A 24,575-nucleotide genomic window follows, 5' to 3' on the forward strand; every position below is an offset into this window, starting at 1 on the left:
TCTTGGTTTCTCTGTTCTCCTTTTTATTATCTATCTATCTATCTATCTATCTATCTATCTATCTATCTCGTGTTGTAATAAGATAATAAGATAATCATGTTGCAAGTTAAATATTGCGTTATGTATGGTATCATAGGAAACAGCAATATTTACATTGTAATGGCAGGCTGAGAGATGTTCATATCAAACAGTGATAACAGGAGACAAGAGACTAAGTAATATAAAGACCAGTTTAATTAGTCATCCAAGTTATTGTTATAGATTCCACAGTGCTTCTTTACCAAGTGTAACACATTTTATAAATGTCATTTACAACTTTACAATAGCCGTGCAGATAATGTTCATAGATTGGTTGATTTACACACCACTTATTAATCAATTAGTAAATAAGATTCATTATTATTCTATTGTTAAGCAGTAAAAAAAAAAAGTACAAAATAAACAAAAATGAATTTATCCTTTATTAATGATGGCTGTTATAAAGTGTCACCAAATTATCTTACATCAAATACACAACAAACGTTTTCATCGCTTCATCTTTTAGCCACAGCAGATCATCTACCTCCATCTCACCCTATGTCTAGCACACCAATGCTCTGCACGTCCTCCTTTTCTGCGCCCATGAACATCTTCTGTGGTCTTCCTGTTTTCCTCCCGCCTTGCAGCTCCCTCTTCCACATCCTTGTTTGATATATCCACCGTCCCTCCTCCGTCCAAACTATTTCAGCCTCGCCTCTTTTAACTTTATCTCTAAACTGCTCAACCTGAGCTGTCTCTCTGATGTACTCACTTTCTATCCATCCTTAAAAGTAAGTTTTGTTATAACATTTCTAAAGTTTCATCATTTATTAGGGGTTGCGTAACTGGTTTTTAAACTGCATAAAGTGATGTGTTATTTTTTCTTTTGTCTGTAGCCATGCTCATACTCTGTCTCCTTCCTCTCACAGCTGAACAATCCTTATTAAAATATAGCCCGAGTACCTTTGTGAATAGTTCCGGTTCGTGGATTTCCTCACTCAGGAATTCACAGTCATTTGCGGTGAGTCTGAATATATGTCCCCAGGCGATTGCTAAAGCACCCCTCCAAAATGTCCACAAGCTGAAATCACCGAAAGCCTTCTTTGAGTGTCTTCCCAAAAATATACATTTTCTTGGATATTGTATATTTTTGTTTAACGGTGATGACATTCACTTCACAATCTGGTGGCAAGTACATGCCAGCATCATCAGAAATTAGCTGGGCGAACCATCATGGTTGTCATGGTAGCGATCACATTTGGACCCTTCCAGTAGTACCACTTAATACTATTGTAGCGAACCACGCTGGAGGAGGCAGGGTAATATATGCCGTTCAGGTTGGACGGACCGCAAGCGTCAAACCACCATCCTGCAGAAGAGGAAGTGTGGCAAAAAGTTCAAGGTAAAAGTCAGAATTAATTGAATTCAAGCTCATGAAATGTAACACCCAAATGTACAGCTGTAAGTCAGCAGTAACTTTATACTGGCGCAGAAGGGAAATGAAATGCACTTCAGGACATTTACAAGGGAGTGGATATTGTTTTTTTTTTTTTTTTCTTTACAAGACGGGTTATGAGGAGAGACAGATTGAGATGATGTGGGTTGAGCGACAGCAGGTGACTGATGCAACGTTACCTCCTGACGCGAGCTGCGCACACTTGCAGGTGCAGCGGTCATTGTCTCTGTCCTTGGTGCTGAACTGGCTTCCAGCGTGGGAGAGGCTGCTGGTTCGTCCAGCTGTGCCGCTGAAGCCCTCGGCATGAAGGCTAGAGAGGAAAAAAATGAATATAGAAATTCAGCAAAAAAGCTCAGCTGCAGGCGTTCCTATTCATTATTTAAAGCCATGTTGGGCAACTTGTTGGCAGCTGCAAATGACAGTGAGTGGATACTGCCCCCAAACTGGCTGAAGCTCAGTATCTCTAAAGTAATCCAATCGTGTTCTGCTAAACTGAACACGGCACAGTTGTGTTTACTAACCCGGCTTGTCTGTATTTCAATAATACCACAGGATACCAACAGGATGAGGTTGACGAATTGGCTTCTTACTGTTCACTTTTCCTTTGTCGGACTTTGATTCTTCACAGCTTCTGGCAATATCTGACTTTACAATTTGGTTTTAGTAAACCGCTTCTTAAAGAGGGCACAATCCGATGTTCCTCTCTTTCACCGTTCCTTCTTCTTATTAAGAAACTCTGTAAGAGGGGGTGTATTTTTGGATGAAAGCCTGTCGAGCTCATCATTAAATTCAAATAAAATTTGCCGATTTATTATTTTACAAAGATAAAAAAAAAGAAACAGATGAATAGAAATATGTAAAGTTATATACCACAATATAATATCATATCCTTTTTATCATATGTACAGTACGACTCCAGCATTCCTATTGTTACCCCATTGTTGTATCAACATCAGTATAGAAAGTAACCTAAAGAAGTTCTCATTATTTTTCTTCCATGCTGTGCTTTGTGAAGCAGCTGCGCCTGTAAGAAATCTCTATCCAACTTAAATTGATTCGCTCAATTATTTTCATACACCAGCCCGGCAATTGGGTGCGTGTGCGTTTCTGCGTCTGATTTCGCATCTGTGTGTGAGAGTGTGTGTGTGTGCGCGCACATCACGACTGCTTTAAAGAGAGCAGACAAGGTCAGTCTCGCTGTTTGGCATCTCCTCTGCCCTGTCATTTTGTCTAGTTAGTGCCACACTCTCCCCTGAGTTATGTGACCCCCCTCTCCTCCTCCCCTGTAGCCTGGGGCACGCTGTCTGTGAGGACTAAGTGAAGAATCCTCCTCTTGAATTTGTAAGTTCACCACAGGGCAGGACAACACATCGTGAGACGAAGGGGGGGTGGAGGAGACAATGGTGCTGGTGCTGGGGGGCAGGAAAAAAGCTAGAACAGCACAGAGTTCATTAACAGAATTTCAATTAAATTTAATGACTTTTTTTTTGTTCCCCAACAATACTCATCTTAAACTTTATATTGTGAGGTATAGTGGTGCAACAATACAGAGAGAACCCAACTGATCTGTGAGCAGAACCAGATTAAGCCGTCTGTCACGACCAGTCAAGAGATGTGGGGAAAGGTTCAGCCATGCATGAGGATGGGTTTTTTCATGCTAATTCAGTGATGTGATGCAAATTAGGACCAATCAAATTAGTCAGAATGGCAACAGCAAGCTTACAGAATATGCTACTGGAAAGAGTGGCCTACAGAAGGTGTCAGCTCCTCCAGCACCCCCGAAAAACATTTGCATTAGCCATGACTTCCAGATGTGTTTTATTTTTTCTCTTTTCCCTCAGCTATTATACCAATACCACAGACCACAGGCTAACCCTTTTCAAGGTGACTGTCTTTTATATTGTTATTGTATGGCTTAATGACAGAGATACAGTTACGCTAAAAGAATGTCGACTACTTTCCCTGCTATAAGTGCAGCTATTCTTGGCTTCCTCGAAGGGAAAGGTGGTCTGTCATATCGATGATTAATGTATGAATCTTGTTACTGAGTTTTAGGTGAAGACCTTGATGCAGCTCTGGGGAGTGCACCGAATGCACCGAGGATGAGAACTACTCTGGCTGATGAGCTGCATAGCACCACAGTTCCAGCCGGGGAGTTACAATAAAAAAAAACAACCCAGCTTCTTCGGGGTGCTAGCTGAATCTGATGCACATTGAACTGGTTAGACAGAACGTGGTTATATGTTCTCAGGTGCTTCAACTCACACAGTGTAGCCTACAGCTAAATGTTGAAAGGCTGCGTTTCATCACGCTAATTATGGGGATGAAACTCAGGCAAATGCAATTTTGCTGCCCTATTAGGCATCTTGGAAGCATACCTCCACATGTGATTATGATTTGTCATCTCTCAGAGCATCAATCTCCATAAACATCTTCCCCAAACAAGGGCAAATTCCTGTGAATTTCTATCTAATCTAACCTCACTGCGTCGCTTTATATTACATTTCTGTCTTTTTTAGAAGCTACATGGCTTCGGCATTCCCACACCTCACCCCCCCCTCACCCCCACACACACACACACACATAATCTTGTTAGTGATTGCTGGGTTACCAAAGGGCTTTGTGTGAGTTGTCAGTTTCTGGCTGCGAGCAGGTATTGCTTAGTGTTCCTGTTATACTCTAGTGAATGTGGCTCCCTTTGGGGATTTTCAGGGGGAAGCAGCAGGTGCATTGATGGGAAAAGAAAAATAGAGGCAAACTAAAAGTGCCCGCTTGCCCTCCACTTAGCTCATCATTTTGAATGACATTCTTTTAAAACAAAAACAGTCCAATTGCTGCCTTCACTTCAGCGGTCGCAGATAAAAAAAAAACAGAAAAATGAAAACATAGAGACGAATTTTAACCGTTGATAACGGCTTCTAATCCGAGAGTCCTGCGCCCGCATCAAAGGTGACAGCTGAAGAGGTGTCACTGTACTTAATATAGCACTTACACTGACTTCTGAAATAAAACACCTTCATTAAGATCCTATTCATGTCATGTTTCTGAGAAAGTGGGAAAAAGAAAAAAATTACATTTTTGATCAGAGTGTGGGTGTTTTAAGTGGGCATGTTGTCAAGTCTTGCCCAATCATGTACTAATTACCAAGTCATTCAATAAGACAAGAAAAGCATTGCTGCAAGCTAGAGCAACACAAGTTACAGTTCATGCTTTTTGGTTACCTGTAGTTTTTGTCCTCTCCGTCTATGTAGAAGTGGTCATAATGCGAATAGGCTTCATTCCCCTCTCTGTCTCTTAGCTGGACATGCAGACTGTAATCCTGGGAGCTGGTCAGCTCGTGGATGATATCATTCCCCAGCCAGTGTTCCCCAGACGACTCTCCAAAACCCTGGATTAGACACAAAGAAAAAGACACAATAGAAAAAAGAAAATATCCTAACAAGGGGGGATGCTTTTATCAGCAGCCTGCCAAGTATGTTCAGAGTTAATATGAAAATGGACCTCAATTTAAGAAGTGAAACGTATCATTCTGATGGGCTAAGACTGAATAAAGGAAGTGAAATACTCAACTCCCAAAGCTAAAGACTGGTCAGCTGACATGTTAATTTACTTCAAAATCCCAAAGCACAAAATCTCCACAAGCAAATGTAAAATACAAATTAAAATAACAGTTGGCTTTGTGAGTTTGTAGGCTGTTTGTTTGAACTTTAGACCTGGACAATAACAATATTTTTATTATTATTGATACACAGCAATAAATTATACAAAACCTTCAAACACAAACACACTCCACTGCCTAAAATATAACACTGGTTGGTAGTTCGATCCCTGGCTGCTTCCCAGTCTACATGCCAAATGATACTTGATACTAAACCCTGATTTTCTCCTGATGTGTTCATTATGGGAGTGTGTCGATATAGATAAAAAGGCACAGGTGAGCGTGTGTGTGTCTGTGTGTGTGAATGAGACAGGTATAAAGTGCTTTAAGTGCTCGAGTACAGTTGGAAAGCAATATATAAGAATCAGCCCTGCTCTCTATAGCATTAACAATTTAGCATTAGCTAACTGCACTTCATTTCCCAGCACTGTACAATGTAGAAGTTGTGCAACAGTTAGCAATGGCAAAAAGTGAATAATAGCTGGAATTCATAAATAATGCAGACTGATATCAGCTACCTCACACTGAGATCTCTGTGCATTTATAGGCTTAGCAGCCATTTCTTCTCTCATTATTTTACTGGTGTAATGTGAGAGACCCAGCCGGTCAGGCACGAAGAACAAGAAAACCATCATACAAAAAGTCAAATAATGATGTCTGTGCCCATAAATGAAGTTAAAATAAACAGATCTAGGCTTGATCATAAAGTAAGACAGCACATTAACCGCTTAAACAAAAAAAAAAATAACCCAAAAAATACAAACAAACTCGGTCTACACTGACCCAAACTGATATAAACAGACATGAATCAAGAAAACAGGCCAGAAAACTGACTCAGCTTAAACACACAGTGGGAAAAAATCCTAACAAATAAATAGTTAGCTTAATAGCCACTGACATAACTACTGACATAATCATTGTTAAAGGTGAAGAGAAGCACAGCACACCTGCAGGTCTTCTCTGCATGGCCACTAACGTGCAGCTAAGAGTCAGTCAAAGCAAACAAATAGAGTTTCTAGAGGACCCTGTGTCCCTTAAAACCACCAAATATCTGTTTGTGCTGGAACTCACTATCCTTAGCAGAGTTTCCTGAAAAATTAAAACAGAGGAAACTCACTCATTAAAGTCCTTTGGCATGGGCTAGAAGACCTGTGAGGATACAGAGTGACAGTGAAGATTCGGGTAGTACTACCAAAATCAAGTGACCTCCAGAAACATCAAGGCGACATTGCTCATTACAAACGTTACTTTTAAATTTGATGGTTACAGTAATTTTAGTATTCACTGTACTGTATAAACTATAGTCAGTTATTTCACTTTTCTAAATAACAATTGCCTTTTCCTTAAATCCTCAGTGGCACAATTAAGCCCAAGGAAAGCAAAGAAGAGGATGCCCCAAGCAGATATGGAGGCAATCTTTCATGGATAAACCGAAAGCTGCCGACCCAATCGCCAAAATAACTTTCAGAGAGCACAGGATGTGATGTGGAGACAAACTGTCCAAGTCCTATATTCCATAAGGAGTAGAGGATTAAACAAAAAGTAAGGAAATAGTGAGCGATAGTGCTAAGAAGAAATAATACAAATAATAGTCTGTAACTGAGCACAAACTGCTAAATATGGGGGAATGAAATGGCTTGCAGAAAAGCCCAGTTTTGTCAGATACCATCTGTGTGTCACCATGAGAAAACACTGGGCGTGGGTCTGTCGTGTTACATCTGCCATGCGATTCTGAGCCATCTCCTGTTGGGCTTCAGCCCAAAATGGGAGCATTTCAGAAGCGAGGCATTTGGTCTGCACAGGTAATTTCTTTTTTATTCACCACTGTTCAATGTTCAATGCAGTTCCTGTGTCTGACTTGCTGCCCCCCTCGTGTGCTCTTTGCAAAAAAACCCCAAACAAACACACACACACAAAAAAAGCTATTCTGGAATGCTCCTAGCGTCGGGTGGAACACCAAGGACTGTTTCGAGGAGGTGAAAACAGCTCGGTGCGACTCGGCCAGGTCCATTGAATTCCCAGGGTCAGCGCTCGGCACATCCCGTCCTTTCGTGACACATCGGTCTCACTTTTGTGGTGCTACATAACTGACTGGGTTATGCTACATGACTGGCTTAAAAAAAAAAAAAAAGATCCCCACAGCATTAGTGAAAATGTTTTTGGGGGTTTGTTCTCAGCATGTAAAATTGTTTGATTTACACAAAGGAGCAGCATTGAAGCATAATAGCATTTTTGACGGTGCTGATACGTCTCTCCTTGTTTATGTCTTAAATATAAGTTACCTTGTTTCTCTGTCAAACTTGCTTTTTGCTGTGTTTTTTTTTTTTTTTTTTCAAATAAAGAGCTGTGGAACATTTATTATCTTTCCAGCAGGTCTGAGTGCAAAATTCGATGAACTCTGAGACAACCTCTTTGAGAATACTATGTGTGGACCAGGGCAAGTGAAGCATTATGGTTCATACGTTATCTGGCATCTACAGGGGCCCCCTGTCCTCCCACGCCACAGCTGGAGCCAAATATTTATCATCCACTTGTAAAAATATTGTCCTTCAAAGAGTTTTTAAGGCTTTTTTTGTTCCACTCTTTCTCCCACTCTCTCTGTTTGCAGTCACACTCCGCTGTGCATTTAATTTCCAAACCGAGCAATGACAATTGATTTCTTGGCATAGGTGAAAGACAAATTGCTCCTCCATTCAGTCAAAAACCCCAAATTTGTTTTGTCTATAAAAGCTTTACAAGCACTGGCTTTTTTTTGTTGTGCAACACTTTGTAAATGGAATCAGAAAAAAAAGAGCATTATTTAAATTCCAAGCAAAATGAAAGCCAAAGGTGCTAAAACATGCTCGATTCCCAGCCAAAGCGCTGGAGCAACTTCACAGTCTCTCAAGCGCAATTGTATGGTATCCAGCTTGTTTTAGGGTGGTCTTTGCATTTGGAAATTCGGTTTCTTTCATCAACGCACTTATATCCCTGCACAGGAAGGCTTTGGGGAATCTGAGGATGGATGCAAATAATAGTGCTGCGTGACATGTGAGTGTGTGTGTGTTTGTGCATTTTTGTTTATGTGGATGTGTGGGAGTATGGCTGGGACAGGGAGTGAGAGCAGGTGCAATAACATGGGGGGGGCTGTGGAGAACATAAGGGCGGCCAAATACAACAAGCGCGGGTCACCCGGGATCACAGGCGAGCTGCTTTCCCTCACCTCTCTGTGTCAAAGCACCCGTGGAAAGTTATTGAAACCTCCTGTCCAGTCCTGCAATACTGATACCACAAGACCTGAGCTTAAAAGTGGCCCTGCCATCTGGCTGGGGAACCCACCGTTTTGTAATCCCTCCACCCACGATGGAAGTCGACGGAACCGTTTCTTCTGTGCTGAATCACCGTCCAACCACCGCCTCTGGTCTTCATATCACAAAACACCTGCAAATAGAAAACAGCTAAAACAAGCTATTATTCCCTAGGGGTGAGTGTCTACAAGAAGTACATTTGAAGTGCTGTGCAAAAGCTGTTCCATAGTCTTTAAAGAAGACCTGTTCTTGGTAGTCCAAGAACCACCACATTAAGTCCCCTTCAAGTTTGTGCGTGCGTCAATACATTTTTATCCAATTAAAGAAGCATCAGAGCAACTGCAGCTGATACAGAACATAGAGTATTTGCCATAGTGATTGTTCTCTATTCAGAAGAGGCAAAACATTCATTTGGACTCCTGCTTCAAGCCACCTGGTGAATGCCGATCCTGTATTCCCCACCAGCTGCTGTGAGAGCTCTCTGGCTTTTTATCAGCTAACTGCTTGGCTTTGTTAACCAGCTTGTCACTGATTGTTGGTTGGCATTAAGTTGGTGCAGAGCAGATCCATTGGAGATGTTTTTTTCAAATGGCAGTAAGACTGAATGAAAAGAAAGAAGTCTGATGCTGTAAATTCGAAACAATCAACTAAAAGAGTCTAAAATGCAGGTAGTCCTGCAGCAGAATTACTTTGCAAATACGTATTTAATTTAATGACATACAAAAGTATTTATTTTATATTCAAAAATGAAAAAAAGTTCTAAAACATCTTAATAGTCTATGAAGTATCAGTACTATATTGATACAAATGATGAACGTATGTCAGACATTGAGTATTCCCTATGTTTCCCATTTTAAACCATCTGAGACTGACGTCTAATCTTTCCTGAGTCTATGTATCCTTAAAGAGGGATTAATCTGAAAATGTCACTTCTTAAGGAACCAAAGCTGTCTACACTAAGTGAAGAATTGACATGAAGATATAAAACACACCACAGCCTCTCTGTTATTTAAAGCATGCCTCGGAAACCTCGGGAACTCTGCGTCTAAGGTTGTCACAATGATACGACCCAGGTGGGAAAGAAAAAACTTCACCTCCCCATGTTCTCTTATCCCTTGTGTAGCAGCTGAGGAGGAGGCTTCTGCGTTTCTGGTTACACAGTCTGCTTTCTTTCTTTCTTGGCTGCAGGTTTTTCCATGGATTTTTGGACAAACTAATACGAATTCATTTTACTTGTTTGTCTCGTGACAGTTCTTGAAATCTAAACTTGTCCAGGGACTTACTTTATATATCTGAGGTATTTAATTGGACCTCTTCCAGCCTCCTTCAGGTGTGCTAAATGAATTTCTCCCATGGGTGGTAAGATTAGATACTTCAGTGATTCATTTTAATTGAACGCTTGTACTCACTATACCTCAAAGCAGTGTTGGACTAGTGTTCTTTGACACTATGTTTGAATATCTATAAAATGTTGTCTCCTCAAATTATAAATTTTGTCAGCGACAGTTGTGTTTCAGAAACAATCTTACACTCTGGAATGTGGATACAACCAATAGTTGCTTGAATGTCTTCAACCAACAAAACCTCACTGATCTGTCATGAACCATCCTCTACAGATTTTCAATTCAATTCAGTTTTATTTATATAGCACCAAATTACAACAAGAGTGGCCACAATGTTCTGTATACCATAACAACTCAGAAAGCCTCAGAAATCAGGGAACTCTCTTTGAGCAAGCACTTGGTAACCGTGGGAAGAAAAAAAACTCCCTTTTAACAGGAAGAAAGCTCCCAAAGAACCAGGCTCAGGGAGGGGCAGATCAGTTGAGGGAGAACCAGTCACGGCATATGAGCATCCACAATGCAGGTTAATTTTTTTTAGTAAGAAATTAAAGTGTTCAGATGGTTCCGAGAATTTCATTTACCCTGAAATACACAGCAGACCAGCAGTGTTGTGTGATTATACTCTGGCACATTAGGCCAATGTTCTGACCTTAAAGGCATCACACCGAATACAAAAACAGGGTCTTGAAATAGAATTCTCAATTTAAGTCATTTCCCAAATGTGGTTGTTACTCTGATTTAGACCAGATTCATATTTAATACTCCAAATAGACTTGTTATTGGCCAATGAAGGCATGCCAGGGCCAAATCCATTACAATAAAGCACTGGAAGCTCAAGGGTCATTAGGATTTTCAAGAAAAAAAATAATAATGACTTTATGGTCAATGTGATAAAGGGACTTTCTACGAATCGAGTTCTCAAAAACATACAGAAAAGAGATACAAAAAAGGAAGAAAAGAAGAAAAAAACAGACCCTTAACTATGTGGTTTTGTAATCATTATCATCATTCACAGAGCCTAATGGATGGCCCGCTAAATCTGCCTCATATATCCAGTTTATGCATTAAACATGTATTCTTGTATTCCTTTTGTCTGTAGTCCGGTAGAGAAAGCTGGCTTTCGGCTTTGAAAATAGGGCAATTTGTATGTGCCCCACTTTTATGCAGCCACCCAGCTTGCCAGCCACATTGCAACTTGAATTAGATGGCATAGATTGAAAGCAGCAATGATTTCACGAGTACTAACTTGTATCAGTGGAAATGTACACTGGCCCCAGTTGGCAGGAAACACATGGCACCAGTGCCTAACACCTGGCTGCCTTGCCCACAGGAAATAAAGAGGAAGAACAGGGGGTGGGGGAGGGGGGCAGAGGCAGTAGGAGTTGGTGCCAACAGCTAACTAGACTGAAAATAATGAATAAAACAACATTGCTTCAGCCTGTCTTTTTTGCCCTGTAAGGCTTTGAGAGTTAAGATCCCCAGAATGCTAGATGTGACTCAGAATATGAATAGCCTGCTGGTGGATGTCATGGTTGACTTACCAAGGGCTAGTTACTTGAGATCAGTAGAGGTACCTCTTAGGCTTTTCTGACTTTGCATTCTGCAGTGCACTCTCGCTCACCATAAAGCCTGCAGGGCATAATGCTCCTGTTGCTTATTATTTTAGCTCTCTGTAACACAGCATGACATCTCCATCACCTCTACACCAAATCCCTAGTATATTACCATGACATCAGACTAGTTTTGTTTTTTTCTCCCTGTATTTATTGCGGCTCAAAATAATGACTCTGGGTTGGGGAAAAAAACTGTAAAATTAATCCAAGTTAAAATAACTCTAGTGTTAAATTGTGTGAGACACACAGACCAAAAGAAAGTTTTATGTCAGAGTCGGTTAGGTGATATTTGCAAGAAAAGGCCAGTGGCCTTTAAAGTCTTACTACCTTGACAGTCTGTGTGGAGTTGTGGAGGCGTATGCTATATATTCCACTTTCTTTCACTCCAGATCGCAGGATCTCTGCACAGTCCCTGAAACTGAGCGGCTCCTCCTTGGGCATATTGGAGATTTCTGAAGAAACATGCAAACATATGTTTACAGATGGCAACCTTACGGGTTTTGCACACAAATCCCAACCCCATATGTGAGTTCTCTCGCAGCTTTACACTCTGCTTTAAGCCTTTTGTGTCTGCAGTGTAAGCATGTACATATATAGCATGTCTCAGATGTTAATTACAAGCTGCCTTTGGCTATATTTGTTTAGAAATTGATATTTATAGTGCCATTTGCACAGTAAACTTACTAAGGCTTACCATTGCAGTGATTGGCCACAGCGAGCAGCTGCTGCACAGTATCTGTGAGCATGGCCTGCTGTCTCTGTAGTAAGGTGCTGTTAAGAGAAGAGCTGCCCAGTTCGTGCTGAAGCTGACTGACCAGTTGGCTCTGCCTCTCGAGAAGCTCTTGAAGCTGCTGCTTCTCCCTCTGCAGACTTTTTAGCTCCCTCCCATACCGACCCTCCAAGGCTAAGAGCCTTTGTTCCAGAAAACTGTCAAAGCAAAGAAAGAGAAAGTTAATTCTTCTACTTTATAGAGCATTCTTGAAAAGAGAGGAAAAAAATAAATAAAAAATACATCTGAAGCAGCACTAACACCATTGTTAAATGCATATTGTTTGGAGGATGAAGATTAAAAGCGTGGGGGGGTGCAGAATCCATCCTTTCAGCATTTACCTTTCACAGTGGAGACTGCACAAACTTGCACATTTATACAAGGATGACTAATAGACATCAGCTCCACAGTCTCATTGGGCTAACATCATATAAACACCTGTACCACAGCAGCACTCACAGATGGCCTGCATGCTAAGCTGCTCGATCATAGCAATGAGGTAACAACCTGATTGTGTGTGTGTGTGTGTGTGCACGCGCGTGCACGCCACACAAGTGGCACACCCCCACGTCCAAACGAGCACCATAAATCCCTGCAGCTTGATCTTTATGGCTTTGACTAATGAGTCTGCAGCAGTTATTTATTGAAACAATCCAGCCACCTAGATTGAACAAGCTACTTCTGAGCTCCGTGAACACGCAGATGGATCTTCAATCTCCCACTTTAGGCAGCAGCTCAGTATGTGGCCGGGAAAGAAAACTGGATCAATCGAAACCAATTTTTTTTTCTTTTCACTCACTTCCATTTTATTTTTTTGCTTTGTGGGAAAACACTCGATGAGAAATTGTTCTCCATTATGGGTGCTTTGCTTCAATCACAGTGCAAAGCATGGCTTAAAGGCAGCACAGCAATGTTTCAATGATTGTGTAAGTTGACGGAACATTTCTTGTGCGACCTGGGCAATTATACTGTTCTGGTTATGATATTCTGCTATTTACTATTATTATTCTAAAATATACACTGGTATTAGTCTTGCTGCAGTGTGCTGTACTTCCTGCCAATACTAGTTCACATGTAATGCCTATGAAAACAAACATGCCTCTCTGCCCCTTCTTAGCTTGGCAGCAGTTCAAAAACTGGCCCCATGCCCTTAAGGCTCAGCAGCAGTAGCCTCCTCCAACCAGTGGAGCCCTTATTTCCCTTTCATTCCACAGCTGCCTCTCCGCAAATCTGCTATTACATTTCTAATTTCATGCACCCTGTCATGGAGTTTACCCTTGTCAAGACGGATTCTTTATCTACACGTCTGATCCGCGTCACCGTCTTGAAAGATGAGGGCCGAAGGGCAGAACGGGGGGTCGAGCGGGGCCAGATGTGTAACAGGTGCTAGAACGCTGGAGGACTGTGTTCTCTGTTGGTCACACTTGGTAGAGATGGATGGAATGATAAACAAGCGGATAGAAAGAAAGAAAGAAAACTGGCTCCCTTTCAATCCACCCAGAGCCCAGCCCTTAACCTTCTGGCCTTTACTTGACCCTGTGTTCCTAGAGAGAAGAAAGGGAAACCCCTCCTAACTGCACTGCCCATTTACTAGCAAACACACACAAACACACACGCTTATACAATGTGCATTATGTCTAATTGCCCTCTAGTTCACAATTGATGAGCTCATTCAACATATTTCTTTGCAGTTGCAGTATGGGAAGGGCCAGTTTATGCATGTGCATATACAGTGCATTAATCTCTGCGGGGCTTTTATAGTCTCCCTTTCAAAATACCCATGAAGTGGCCTTTTCCTGAGAAAGCATTCTTTTTCAAAGGAGTATTTGCTTTTTTATGTTTCATCTTATTTCATTAGCAAAGGAAAAACTAGCACGAACCAAGTCTTACAGACAGATTTTTAAAAAATTAAAGAAAAACACATTATCGTACGTACAGTTCTAGGGAGGGTTTTACTGATGACGCATTTTCAAGTGCTCTAAAATGTGCTCAAATGTCTTTTGAGAAGTGTGTGTGTGTGTATGTGTTCTCACCTGTTTTTATCACTGAGGCGAGAGATCTCTTGAGTCTGCAGAAGTATATGTTTCTCCAGCCGGTTAGTGAAGAGTGAGTACTCAAGTAGCTGAATCTCCAGGCGGCTTGTCTGGTTTAACACCTATAGATTGATAAAAAAAAAAACAATAAGCAAGAAAAAAAAATCTATCACACATTAAAGAAGATCGAATGAGAACGGTGAGAGATGTGGAGTGGAAAAATAAAGGGCGCTCGCCGGGAATTCATAAAAAGGACCCTTGGGGATAAACTGTCCATCACAAAGCTCGTGAAATTGCCTTCTTTGATCTTATAATCAAAACTTAAGCAAGGATGATCTCATGTGCACCTGTGACATGTTTTGAAGTCGCGGTTAAAACAAAAACTTGAACAAAGCTGCTCGGATTATTTGCACAGGTTGCAAATTTTATATCAGCTTTGATAAGAGAGAAAGAAAGCAACGGGACCAAAAACAGCCTGGTCTGTAATAACAAAATCTGTGGCATAATTGAAGACACATCTGTGTTGTGCTACCAAGCTTTGTGTTTTAATTGGCTTGTTGTCAGACGCAAAGCTCGACTCACTGTGTCAATCAAGAGCCTGCAGGACCAAATACCAGCTGTTTAAGAGCATTTCCCGCCACCTTTGGGCATGGCTTCTCAGCAGGTTACATCTGATTTACATTTAATTAGCTGTTCACCGAGCGTTTCCCAAGTGACATCATTTGTTTTTGCACGGGTGTGGCCCCCACAGTTTTTCATTTGGACTGGCTGCAAATAGGTTCGCTCTGGTCTTTGCTGATAGGCTTACCTGGGTCTCAACATCTGTCAGTTTACGAGTCTGCTCTGCTGATTGGCTGAGGAGGTTGGTTCCCATCTCGAGCATGGCAGCTGTCTGGGTGTGTACCGCAGTTCTCTTTATTTCCTCCACCCCGGAGCGCACGTTCTCGTTGATGAAGTTCTCCAGCTGTGAGGAGAACAGGCTGATAATTTTCTCATTCTGTGTTGGTAATAATCAGATTTTATCCATGCACTGCATATGAAGGATGGAGGTGGCCACCATGAAGTCACCCATTAGTTTGTGGAAATTGTGAAGCCTCAGTATTAGCATTTTAATTTTATGGAGTCAGAACCACCACATTTAGACCAGAGGGAGTCGAGTGCTAAGTTGTGAGCAAAGTGATTGGAAATGGCAGAGGTGAAGACTCTCAGACAGTAGTTGACTACCAGCTACAGCTGCCTTTGTTGGCAGCTGTGGCCAGTAAATAGCATAGGAAGCTGTGTGTATGGCACATCGGTCAATCAAAGTAGTCACAACACTTAATGTAGGCCTTGCAAAAATCCAATCCATGCAGTTGTGAACAATAATCCTCAGATCACTAGTAGCCTGAAAAGGCTCCTGAATAAGAAGAAGAAAGACTTTAAACGTGGGGACTGGAAGGAACTGAGGAGAGTTCAGAGGGACCTAAGAGTGAAGCTGAGGAAATGCAAGGATTCCTACAGGAGGAAGCTGGAGGTTAAAGTTGAGCAGAATGAGAAGAATGAAAAACAAATCCCTGGTTTTAAGGTGACAGACAGACAACCAGTGAGCAACCCGGAGAGGGCAAATGAGGTAAACCTTTTTACCTCATTTGCAGGTTTAGTTCACAGCCCTCCACACACACTCACTACCTTTACTGATTTTTTTTCCTTTCTCCTCTTCTTCCCCTTCCTCCCCCTACTTAACTAAGACTCCTGGCCTCCTCCTGGTGCTTGCCTTGTGTCTGTGATCCTGACGCCATTTATGACGCCATTTTGAAGAAGGAGTAGATAGCAAACATCCTGTCTGGTTCTTGCACCAGAGAAGTCAACACTATCAGAGCTTAAAGACTATCGAGCAGTTGCCCTCATATTATATGCAACAGAAGTACTGGAGAGACTAGTTTTGGTCCTACTGAAAATGCATGGAATAACTTCTCTTGGCCTTCCACAGTTACATACAGAACAAATCTAGATACAATCATCCACATACTGCAGAGGGTTTACTCCCATCTAAATAGTAAGAAGGATCACATCCCTTGATTTCTCAAGTGCATTTCATACTATTCATCCACTGCTACTGATGGAGAGGCTCCAGGAAATATCAATGAACATGTCCACCATCTCATGGCTTACTGACTACCTGACAGGCAGGACACAGTAACAGAGATTGGGCTCTGTCTGATTTGGTGGTGTGCAGCACTGGTGCCTCACAGGGTGCTGTCTCCATTCCTGTTCATCTTGTACACCTCAGACTTTCAGTACAACTCTAAGTTATTAAGTGATGAGCAGGAGGAGGAGTGCAGGACACTAGTGGATGACTTTGTTGAGAGATTTGGAAGAAATCTTTCACTTCTTTGTGTTATTAAGAGTAGAGAGATAATGATCGACCGCATAAGGAAATAGATAGCTGCACGGCCCTGGGGCATGATCTGTGTTCAGATGAGCACTGTATTTACTGCCAGGCTGTAAAAGGTTATTTTAGTGGCTGAAGTTGAGCATTTTAACACAAAAGTCTATGAGGGCTTACAGATTTACTTGAAGCTGGCCTCAAATGGCCACTAGGGGAAGTTTTTTGACAATTCATTTTTTAGCCCCAAGGGATTGCTGCTTGATTTTAGCAGGCAATGTGCTTTATGTATTCACTAGGACATTGATGCAGTATGAAAGACTGAACCTTGAAGTCGTGTGCCCTTTTTTTTTTACCTCAATCTTTTCAGACACTGTGATGGAGTCACAGAATTTAGTATCCCCAGGGCATTTGCAGTGTATTTCCACTCATCTATCCATCCATCTACAGGTTTACCTCAGGCCAATCACCTAACATTCATAAAATGATGGAATATATAGGCATTTCAGTGGGTATGCAGAAAGAGAAGTGAAAGCATATACTGGGAGTTTGACATCAAGATATTCATGAGCAGGACTTCAGGGATAGTCACCTAAACTCTGTAATCAATCACAAGCACCGAGAAAGAAGCATTGGCTAAAACCCATCATATGTTACACCGGGAGTAAAAATAGGATGACATCCATCTTGTTCCAATAAATAGATTTTCTTATTAATGTGGTCTGTTTGAGAAAACGGCATCAGGAAGTCCAATTTCACTTTTTCTACTGTGAATGATACAATTTTGTTTGACGTTTAACGGGCAATGGCCTGTGCCTTTTGCAATAAAGCAGAGTAGAATATCGAACTCGAGAACATTAATATTTATGATTTTTCTGGGGAGAAAAGATCAGACTGTACTCATTAAACCACACAAGTGGAAAATTAAGTCTCTAAGGAGAAAGCACTCAAAATTATCCAGCTAATGAGTGGCTATCCACAAAAATCGAAGGGAATTCAAACCAGACAATTGTTTGTTTGGTGGTTTATTTGTTTGCTTGTTTGTTTCTTTGCCCAAAAGATTTTGTGGAGGAATGGGGTCATTATAATTCATTTTCTTTCTATTAAGATTAAAAAAAACTAATTTAAGTGGGATAATAGAGATGAATCTGCACTCAAACTGTTTGCTTGCTAGTAATCTTTCTCTTTGTCTCTTGAACTTTCCCATTCTTTTAAAGTGTCTCCCTTCAATCTTTCTCTATAAATCCTTCCCTCATATTTTACTACTTTAGGACAACTGAGACAGCAGGGGGGAAAAAAGAAAGAAGGAAAATCCCTTCATAATGAAGGTTATGAAGAGATTACCAAGCGGATTAAAGCAGACTCCAAAGAAGAACCAAAGATCCCTGCATCGTAATCAGCCTTATGCATTCAGGGCTGCTATCAGCCTGCCTGTCCAAAGTGTTCCTATTACATCCTTTCTTCCAGAGCTCAATTCAGAAGTCTTGATGTACTCCATCCCCCTTCTGCCAAATGCATTAATTGCTGCTCTGTCGCTCGCTGCACTATGCAGCCAGATAAATTGCTTTTGGGATGTAACATAATTCTGTTTTATTGTGTATACGAAAGAGAGAAGGGATCGGTGCTGAGAAAATCATAGGACTTCCCTGATATCTTAATTGCTGAGCAAATGGACGCATTTGTTCTTGGTTACAATTGCAGAAGGGAGGGGAAACATGTGTGCACGTTGTTTTGGCAAATGACGATGATAGACGGAGGCACAACAGGATGGGTACGACTGCGAGAATGGAAATAGTGATTTGACGGCCATATCAGTGCAAAAGCAGAAATCTAGAAATCTATTTTCAACCTAAAAAAGTAAACAGAAACTTCTCTGTGTAACTTTTGTGACTTGCTCTTTAATCATACAGATTTTTTCTGCCACCACCTCTATGCAATGGAAGAGACAGAGAGTCTGTTTAAGCTGTGCAGTGTACAAAAACTCTAGATGCATTTCACACTGCAGCAACGTCTGTTAAAATATTTGCACCTGGTTGACACCATGTTCTGTAGGTTGAACAGGGCAACGACAAAGAATATAAATCAATGTGGCTGCTGATTTTGTTTTTCACCTGGGGTTGGCAGTTCCTGCTTGTCAAGAAAAAAGCAGACACATCCACCTGATGAATCCAGACTTTTTGATTTTTCATCATGTTATTCACATCTTAGTAGTTAATAGATGGACTGGCAGCAATGTTGAACAGCATTAGTTCAACTGTGGTCCCAGCAGATCTGTTTATCTCCAGCTGCGGGACAACTCCAAGCCACTTTGCAACCCACCTCTACATCAGCTCCACCCTTCATCCTGTGTTTGGCTTAACCTGTGGTGTATCTGTTGTCACTGATATCTGCATTATTATCTGCTGCAGGGTGATGCTCATCTCTCCATCTTATGCTCGTATGTATGTTTTTCTAATGATGGGTCTGGTACCAAGAACAGAAGCATGCTACCAGATGTTAGCTAATGCAATATTTTTTTAGGGATAGGTATATTTTTAGAAAGTCCAAAAATGCATCCCAGTAACTTCGGAGATACCCTGAATTTTCCTTTAACACCATGACAACACTAACCTTTGTAGTTTTGACTGCAATGTCTGGATCTATTACTGGATAAATCGGACAGCTGGGGTCCTGACATTACAATTTAGCTCAAAGCACCAACACAGCCAGTAGCATGAGGGCAGAATTTTATTCTTGTCTCAGTGTCACTTTATTTATTGCTGTGAAGACTGCCAAGACACCCACAGACTGTGGTAAAGAAAAAGAAAAACTCAACTAAACAAAACTGCAGCATAAGTGAAACTGTGTCTTTGTAATTGAGATGAGCACTTAAGATTTAATAATTCAGCAGTCAGAATCAGACCACTTACGAAGGAAAAATGTGTGTAAGTCTATGAAAGTTAATGGAGCCCAATCAAGTGATGTAAGTAATGTGGTAGAAATACTTTGGTTTAATGAAATATTGAGCAGCCAAAATATCAGGTCACCAGTGGTCAGCTAGCTACCTTGATCTGTGCAATATTTCTACAGTATTATTAGCATAATAACCACAGCCTCTGAAACACACTAACAAAAGCAGCCAAGCCCTCAGGGCAGCAGAGGGCAAAAGGGACACGATGGGGGTGATGTTGGGGGTTGTTCCAAAAGAAAGCAAACACCAGTTTCTTCTTGGAAACACCAGGAGGAATCTGGAGCATTAATACAGTCCTGTTGGACTTCACTCAGAGTTTACTCTGTGGAACATGGTGGATTAGTGTGTGTGTGTGTGTGTGTGTGTGTGTGTGTGTGTGTGTGTGTGTGTGTGTGTGCTCCTAAATCTGTATGCGTGGGTGTGTGTTTTCTTTCATAGGGTTTTGGTAGAAAGCTCACAGTAAGGGTCGTAGCATCCCAGGGGAGCTTTGAGGGAGATCGTAGGTTTCACAGAAACACCGACGCACACTCATACATGTGCCTGAAGCTCTCCCAGATCCATACCACCACGTTCCTCCAAAACCTGCAGAATGCAGATAGGCTTAATGAGCCTCACAAGGTGATGAAAAAGCTTTGCCATCTGGGGTCAAAGTTCAGCGTACCCTTGTGCAATTGAAAAGAAAGGTCTCTCTAGAGTAATGCTGTGTTTTTGTTGAAATCCCAGCTACAGTTTGATCATTTATGCATCAGTTTAGTCTGCTGGGGGTTACTTGTTGAAATGTTGGATCGTTTAGTTTCATTCCAGACGTTATGTGGAGGATGTTGGCAACGGAGCGCGATGTGTGTCAGCAGAGGCTTTTCTGTATATGTTGTGGGATTGTTTTACTGCTTCTTGTTTATAGCCGCTTATATCACATCTCTGGTGGAGAAAGTGGAAAGTTAGAGTCCAAGATGAGTCCAAGATGAGAGCAGCATGTGAAGATTTAAATTCTACAGTTCAGCTCGAGCTTTGTAAACTGCAGGCAGGAATAATACGCGTGAGGACAAAGTGTTTTTTTCTTCCTTTTTCCATATTTCAAACACACACGTATATATTTATAATATGACCCCACGAGATGCTTCCTATGGAAGGCGTGACTCCAGTTTATAGATGGAGTATCACGCAGAGCGAATACACAGGGGTATATCAGTGTGTGCTTTCATGTGTGTGTTTCGATTCCGTTTCAGGTGAATGTGAGCAGGATAGGAGAAGGTTTTGAGAGCTCATGATCGATGAGACACATTCATCACATCAGAGGTGCGGATAGAAATGACAAAGTTGGATGGAAAAGAATTATCAGGAGGGAAAGGAAAGAATTAAAAATGAGTGTATATGGTGGGAAGGGTGAAGTGACAGGAACGGACGAAACATTTTGGCATTCACAAAACCACATTTTCATATCCTCAGATATGTGTTTGCACTTAGTCGGCCAGTCTAAACACCCAACACAAATTCTTATAATCAAACTGAGGATTAACGCATACCATAAATATACTGGCGGAGATGGAGACGAGAATAGACAGATGGGTGGAGAGGGGTGACCTGTCAGTCACTCACTCAGTCAGTCTGTCCAAAACAATGGCCCAACACTGATTCTCTGCCCAGATAACCTTAGGAATGGAAACTCCACTGTGAAGCCATTTTACATTACATCATTTCATTTTACTCAGTCATAATCTGAGTCAACCGGAGCTACAAAGGCTAACAATCCAATGAGGACAAATGCCAAAATGTGTCCAACACCGTCTTACTAAGAAAAGATGATACTGTTTTTATGTACATTGGGTTTGGAACAGAGAGCATTTGAGTTGACTGTGGCTCATAAATCCACTAAAACATGAGTCAAGAGTAGAAGTTTTGTATACTTGTTGCCTGTGGGGGCGAAAACACTCATTTAGAAGGTTTAACCATGTGAGACATATTTGGCATGATATTATAAAACTTTTTTTTATCCATTCTTCTTCCACTTGCATGCAACAGGGAGTTCTGACATCCCAGTGGTCTTAAATTCAGACACACACTCATACACTAGGTATTGTCATGGAGCCAGATATCCATACAGCAAGCATCCAGGAAATCCCAGCTAAGCAGTGAACTTATCAATAATGAGGGCTTGTCAACAGATGTTATCGGATGGAGCACTCTGTGGACATCCGGTGCTTCTACAGCATTTTGTTTGAAGATCTGCGAGCTGAAAGCGACATTACAAAAAAAGACAAGAAGAACACGGTGTGGCAGGAGGAAGTGGTCGGCTTAGTCAACAGTTCAGAAACCTTACCTTCTGCAGCCACTGAGTGTTATTCTCCATGGCACTCTCCAGACTCTGCAGCTTCCTCTCTTGCCAGGAAGGCCTCTCCTTTTGGGCCTTGCTCTGCTTGGTTTGGCTTGTATCGGGCTCGGCCTCAGGTGGGGAGTCCCTCTGCAGGATATTTGTGACCTGGAAGTCCTTTAAGGGATGGCAGTGTTCCACCTCAGGGAGGATGAAAGTGTAGCTGCAGGGGCCGTGCTGCACACGGTGCTGCTGGCGCTCTGAGGCAATCGCGATGGCCAGCACATAGGCCAGGTAGGTGAAGGTCAGGGCCAGCAGGCGGCCCATGTCAGGGTCAAGAGAGGTAAAGGGATGGGAGAAGAGAGATGGAAGAAGGTTCCACCACACCTGGGAGAACTGGCAAGGGAGTGAGATCAATTTCTCCTTTTGCCCTTTTTATATTTTTCTGTCCCTGAATGCTCTGCCTCTGTCTTCTTCCTGTATTCTCAGTCCAACTCCTGCTGCTCCAGCCTCTTTTTTATCACTTTCACTTGTCCTCTTTTGGCTGATCCTCCACTTTGCTGCTGCATCCAGAAGTCTTTCTCCAGTCCAGTTCGTAGTCCAGCTGTTCTTTGTGAGGGGTGGATACAAAAACACACACACACAGGAAAAAAGGCAATTGTTTCCTATTGTAACTCCAACACCCGGCCAGCCAGCACATGCAGCTCAGCCCAGGAAGCCAACAGCAGACTTCCCTCCCACCGTTTATCTCTCTTTTGAAAAGTTGCTTTCCTCACTGCCGTCTACTCAAGCTCCTGGAGTCCATACATTGGTCTGGATGAGAGAGGGGAGAGGAGTGAAGAGAGGCCTGCTTCAGGATGTTGGCTGAAGCGGTAAAGCTCTTAAAGCAGTAGAGAGAGAGAGAGAGCCGTGTACCTCACCACACACACCTCTTGAGCACATAATCAGTCAACCACCCTTCCCTCTTTTACTTTCTCCCTCCCTCTTGCGCTACTCCTGTTTGCAGGGGGGGTTAGAAGAGGAAGCTGCAAAAATTACACACAGCTCACCACAAGAGCCAAAAAACTAGGAACTCTCTTTGAAAACTTTTTGCTCCTTCCCATTCTCTCTTTCCTTCTCTCCACTTCCTATGTCTTTTTAATTTAAAACCGTTTTACTGGCATGTCAATTATCATTTGGTAAAGAACATGTTTACCCGAAACTATACAAAAAACTGACTATGTCAAATTCTTATCTTTTGATTAGGAATCACGTTTGTTATGTTGCAGTACTGATTAATACTAGTTTGGTGTTTTCAAACCCTGCAGTACGATGACTGTTTTGCTTTCAGTTGTTGGCTAAACTGATATTTGCTCAGTCTTTCATTCAGATTATTTACAATCTAAATGAAACATGAATTCTTCTAGCAGAAACAAGCCTATTACTATGGCTCTGCTGTAAACATGCATAATCAAAAGAAGAAGAGAACATTTTGGACATTTTCTCTTCCAGGTGTACTAGAGGGTGACTTCATTGTCCTTTTGCACCTGTATTGTTGAGGTATTGACATGGAGTTGGAGCTTCAAGGTGGTTGCTGCCTGCCATGGTGGTAATCCCTGAAGCAGATGGAGGACACGGGAGATGAAGGGATCCATCGATCTAAGGAGTTCTATCGGGCTTGTTTAGCCTGTGGAACTCCTGAGACAGCTGACAGGTAGCGGCAGCCCAAGAGAAGTGTGGCTCCGGGAGTAGTTGAAGCAAAAACATGGGTGTGGGAAGAATTCAGTGAGGTTACGGAACAAGATTTTTGGTCCACCTTGAAGAAAAAGCGATGCTCTGCTCACTCTGTATAGTGCCTCAAGACACTTTATACTGTAAGGTTAAGTTCTTACAATAATACAGAGAGAACAGAGAAAACCTTCACAATCAGATGACCCCATATGAACAAGCACTTTGGCAAGAATGGGAAGGAAAAACTCCCTTTCAACAGGAAGAAACCCTCTGGCAGAACCAGGCTTAGGCAGAGGCAGCCATCGTCCATGACCAGTTGGGGGTGAGTGAAGGAAGAAAGAATCTGGGAAATGATTCGCCTATCACCAGTGGTGAGGTCACTTAGGTAATTGAAGAGCTCCTTGGTGGCAGAGCCCTTGAGATGGATGAATCAGCCTGCCTGTGAAGGTCTACAACCAGGCACTGGAGAGGAAAACCCATCCATTGGTTGAACCTAAGATTCAGGAGAAACATTATTTCGGAAGATTGGATCAGCTCTATATCCTTACAAGGATATTCAAGGGTTTGTGGGAGTTTCCCCAATCAGTCTACATGTGCTTTGTGGACTTGGAGAAGGCATTCCAACATTTCCCTCACGTGGTACCTGTTGGAGGTGCTCAGGAGGAATGAGATAGCTGACCCTTTGTTACAAATCCCATACAGCCAGAGTGAGAGCTCAGTCCACATTCCTGGCAATCAGTTGAACTCAATCCAAGTGGGTGTCTAAATTTTCCAGGGTTGACTTTTGTCACAGATTCTGTTCGTAATTTTTAAATAAATTCTAGGGGTATCCAAGTGGCTAAAGTCTTCCTCGTTGGTGATTTCAGGATCTCATCTTTGCTGGCCTGCAAGTGCTGTCAGTGGAGGAGAAAATGGATGGATGGATGGATGGATGGATGCATTGACATGACTGACATATTTTGAATGCTACTCCAATACTCACTAGTGAAAACTCCTCTGGTTAATGTGGTTGTATAGATGTTTGTTGGAAATAAGTTATCCTTCTGCTACTGTGACCAACGACCT

The 24,575-nt window shown here is 41.9% G+C and overlaps 1 protein-coding gene across 1 annotated transcript; it reads right to left on the reverse strand.

Moving 5' to 3' along the window:
* Positions 1-216: 216 nt before the first annotated feature.
* On the reverse strand, positions 217-22,716 carry angpt2b (angiopoietin 2b). The gene is made up of 9 exons (XM_084920001.1): positions 21,810-22,716; positions 14,986-15,141; positions 14,178-14,299; positions 12,070-12,302; positions 11,703-11,827; positions 8,451-8,552; positions 4,696-4,862; positions 1,654-1,784; positions 217-1,387 (listed from the first exon to the last, which is right to left on the reverse strand). Exons 1-9 carry the CDS (start codon positions 22,125-22,127, stop codon positions 1,227-1,229), a joined length of 1,515 nt encoding a protein of 504 aa, XP_084776127.1. The 5' UTR covers positions 22,128-22,716; the 3' UTR covers positions 217-1,226.
* Between the last annotated feature and the right edge of the window lie 1,859 nt (positions 22,717-24,575).

The sequence above is a fragment of the Perissodus microlepis genome, chromosome 22, assembly GCF_051167445.1.
Source record: "Perissodus microlepis isolate ML-2025 ecotype Zambia chromosome 22, ASM5116744v1, whole genome shotgun sequence".
Classification (NCBI taxonomy): domain Eukaryota; kingdom Metazoa; phylum Chordata; class Actinopteri; order Cichliformes; family Cichlidae; genus Perissodus; species Perissodus microlepis.